Source organism: Gymnoscopelus microlampas, assembly GCF_963454915.1.
Source record: "Gymnoscopelus microlampas genome assembly, chromosome: 18".
In the NCBI taxonomy this organism is placed as follows: domain Eukaryota; kingdom Metazoa; phylum Chordata; class Actinopteri; order Myctophiformes; family Myctophidae; genus Gymnoscopelus; species Gymnoscopelus microlampas.
The window spans coordinates 41447267-41450714 of NC_139955.1; the positions used below are offsets into that span (position 1 = coordinate 41447267).

Consider the following 3448-nt stretch of genomic DNA (forward strand, 5'->3'; position numbering starts at 1 on the left):
CTGTCGAGCCCTATTCAGACGATGTGTGTGTGTGCACGGACAAATCATTTGTTATAAGTGGGTTACATTTGGTTACCTATGCAATATGTATCATGTCGCGTGACGCGTCCCACAATGTATACTGTAGGTAGACAGGTCACACAATCGGATGACAAACCATATGCGGTATAACAGCCTACCATGTCAGCGGCCGCAGATGCACACTCACAGGACTCGCGCATAAGCATTTCACTGCTGTGTTGACTACAAAGTCATGCTACCAACAAGTGGACTGGAGAAGCACTATTTCCTTAACCAAACGAATCATCATGCCACAAAGAAAACGAACACCAACATCATGCGCTTGCCATCGCACTACAGCTACAGAAACAGGTCGTCATTATGTCAACATGTTGCGTGTGTGTGCGTTTGCACACATATGCAGATCCGTGCACAAATGACAAAGGGATTGTCTTTCTGTGTGTACACACGCGTGCGTGCGCACACACACAATACACTTTTGCGTTAAGCAGCTACGCCCAAATATGGAGTGTCTTCTATAACCTCAATGTGTCATCATGGCATCAAGCACAAACAAATCACTCAGCTCCATATATGGCCACAAAAGGGCCACGCCCATATATGGCCATATACTAATGACATCAGGGATCTCGATTTATGCCCATAAAAGGGACAAGGACTGACAGATACAGATATCTCCAGATATATGGCCATATCAGTTGGCTCGGCGGTGCAACGTAGGTGAGACGCCCGAACTCTAGATGTGAACAACACAAGTTGAAAAATATGAAGATTCTGCCAGACAGCAACATAATCTGACTTAGACCCTCTGTCCAATCAAAGCAATTTGAAATGATGACGTCATCAGATGACGCAACAATGACAAAGGCCTGGAAAGATACAAATGGAACGGCGGAGGCTCACCGTTCGTTTCAGGGGAGGTGTTTAAGCATGTGATGTTTTACTGATACATAAACATGGTGGTATCGCAAGCCGTGTCATCATTGTGCGAGAATCCGAACGAGGACTTTTTAGACGCCTCTAGGCTGTTGATCACCTGCGCGGACAACATCTTGAAGTATCCCGACGATGAGAAGTACAGGTCCATTAGTATAAGCAACCCCATGTTCTCCGCCAAACTGCTGCCCGTCAAAGGCGCGGTGGAGTGTCTCTTTGAGATGGGTTTCGAAGAGGCAGAAACGCATATGGTGTTCCCGCGGTCTGCATCCATGGAGCAGCTGAAACTCATCAGGGAATCCATCGCGATGGAGAGAGACCAGAGACTCCGGACCCCTGGCTCTAACCCGCTAACTCCGCCATCTCCATCACGAACGGCGTCTTTGGAGGACAGCATGAACATCTTTGTGACTCTCCAGCACTACACTCAACACGTCATGCTGTACGAAAACCCCGATCTGCAACAAAAGGCCCGGAACTGCATCCCTCAGCAGCAGCTCCGCTCCAGCGCCAGAGAGAGGCTGCGGCAGGCTCGGCAGTCCGACCCGGAATGTGACCTGGGCGAGGACGATTTCCTGGTGCTCGAGCTGCTCGGCTGGTTCAAGCGGGACTTCTTCTCGTGGGTCGACTGCCTTCCCTGTAGCCACTGCGGATGCCAGGCGGTCAAATCCGCTCCCCTGAGTCCGTCCGCCGAGGACCTCCGCTGGGGAGCGCAACGCGTGGAGAGCTATCACTGTGGCACCTGCCAACTCGCCACCAGATTCCCCAGGTACAACGACCCGGGAAAACTGCTGGAGACCAGGAGAGGCCGCTGCGGGGAGTGGGCCAACTGTTTCACCCTTTGTTGCAGAGCTCTGGGCCTCGAGGCCAGGTACATCTGGGACAGTAGCGACCACGTGTGGACGGAGGTTTACTCGGCCTCACAGCGCCGCTGGCTACACTGCGACTCCTGCGAGAACGTCTGCGATAAACCCCTGCTGTACGAGGCCGGCTGGGGGAAGAAACTGTCCTACGTCCTGGCCTTCTCCAAGGACCAGGTGGTCGACGTGACCTGGAGGTATTCTTGCAAGCATCCGGAGGTGGTAGCGCGGCGGACGGCCGTTCAGGAGCCCAGGCTACGGCACGCCATCGACGGGCTCAACGCGACGAGGCAGCAGTCCCTGGGGCCCGAGAGGAAGGCGGAGCTGACGGACAGGCTGATGGTTGAGCTGGTGGAGTTCATCTCCCCGAAGAGTCCCAGACCGAGGGAGCTGGGCGGCCGCAGCTCTGGATCTCTGGCCTGGAGGGCTGCAAGAGGAGAGACCTAGAGTTTCACTTATTTTCATTTTGTTGGCTGACATGTTTTTTTTTTTCATAACATAATTTAGATTACTTACTTTACTTACTTACTTTTTTTTTTGCATTTTATGACCACTGCGTGACTTTTCTTTTATTCATTTGACAACATAGTATAAGTATGATATTCTTTTCAAGATTATAAAAGTTTTGTGTCATTTCTTATCATCATTTTTGGGTGAAATGACAATAAATGATTACGGTACTTTTTACAACAGTGTCAATGAATTGTGGATCAGTCAATGATGTTAAGCCAAACAGAGTATTTCTAAGTTAGACATTTATTGCATAAGATCAAGTAGTTATCTGGCAGAGGCCATATTTAGATCAGATATAGATAAGATCGCCCCGTTCTGTCTTTATACACAGAGGGGGATCTTGTGCCTCTAAGAAAACACATTTCATCACAACCTGTACTCATAACAATAAATATTAGGCCAGGATGAAGTGGGTATTGACCATATAATATTCAAAATGTCAGAACATAATCCTCACATAACATGCACATGATAGTCTATTAGTCATACACTTTCTCACTGACCACTAGTGTTCCATGGCATAAATACCGGTCGTCCATGGTAAAATGTTTTAAAGCGTTAGAACATATACATTTTACCTGTTTTGTTTTGATCTTGAGTCCAAAGAAAATCAGTTTGAACTAATAAGTATAATACAGGGGAAAAAAACTTAAAATGAAAAATAGGCTTGGCTCACAACGTGTTGTGCTGTGATGCGTTGAGCTTTTAGATCGGAATATCCTGTATCTTTATATATTTTCATTTAGCAGAAGCGTCAATTGTCAAACGTGCAAAATATGCACGTGCACACTCACATATACATCAGAAAGAAGAGTCACTTGTGTACATAGTGTAGCACTACCCCTTTAAGAGGAGTGCATAAAAGGGTTGGCCAGGTTTGCGGCCTTCCTCTTGGCCCAAAGCCTGTGTTTGAGGAAAGACTTGGAGGCTTGGGTTATCCAGCCTAATTCTGGGTAAGAAAACTTGTTGAACCAATGTTGCTTTTGTTGTTATTTTGGCAATAGGCAAATGGTGACTTGTTTTAACAGGTGGCAATCTATATCCCCTTTACAGAGTTTGGCAAGTGTGGCCATTATGAGGGGGTGCTTGGACACTGCCGGAATGTAAAGGGTTTTTAA

At 47.6% G+C, this 3448-nt stretch overlaps 1 protein-coding gene across 1 annotated transcript; it reads left to right on the plus strand.

Annotated features, from left to right (window-relative positions):
- Positions 1–977: 977 nt before the first annotated feature.
- On the plus strand, positions 978–2264 carry LOC311033797 (peptide-N(4)-(N-acetyl-beta-glucosaminyl)asparagine amidase-like; the record flags this gene model as incomplete). The annotated part of the gene is made up of 1 exon (XM_084041454.1): positions 978–2264. The coding sequence occupies one exon, from the start codon at positions 978–980 to the stop codon at positions 2262–2264; it is 1287 nt and encodes a 428-aa protein (XP_083897580.1).
- Positions 2265–3448: the final 1184 nt, after the last annotated feature.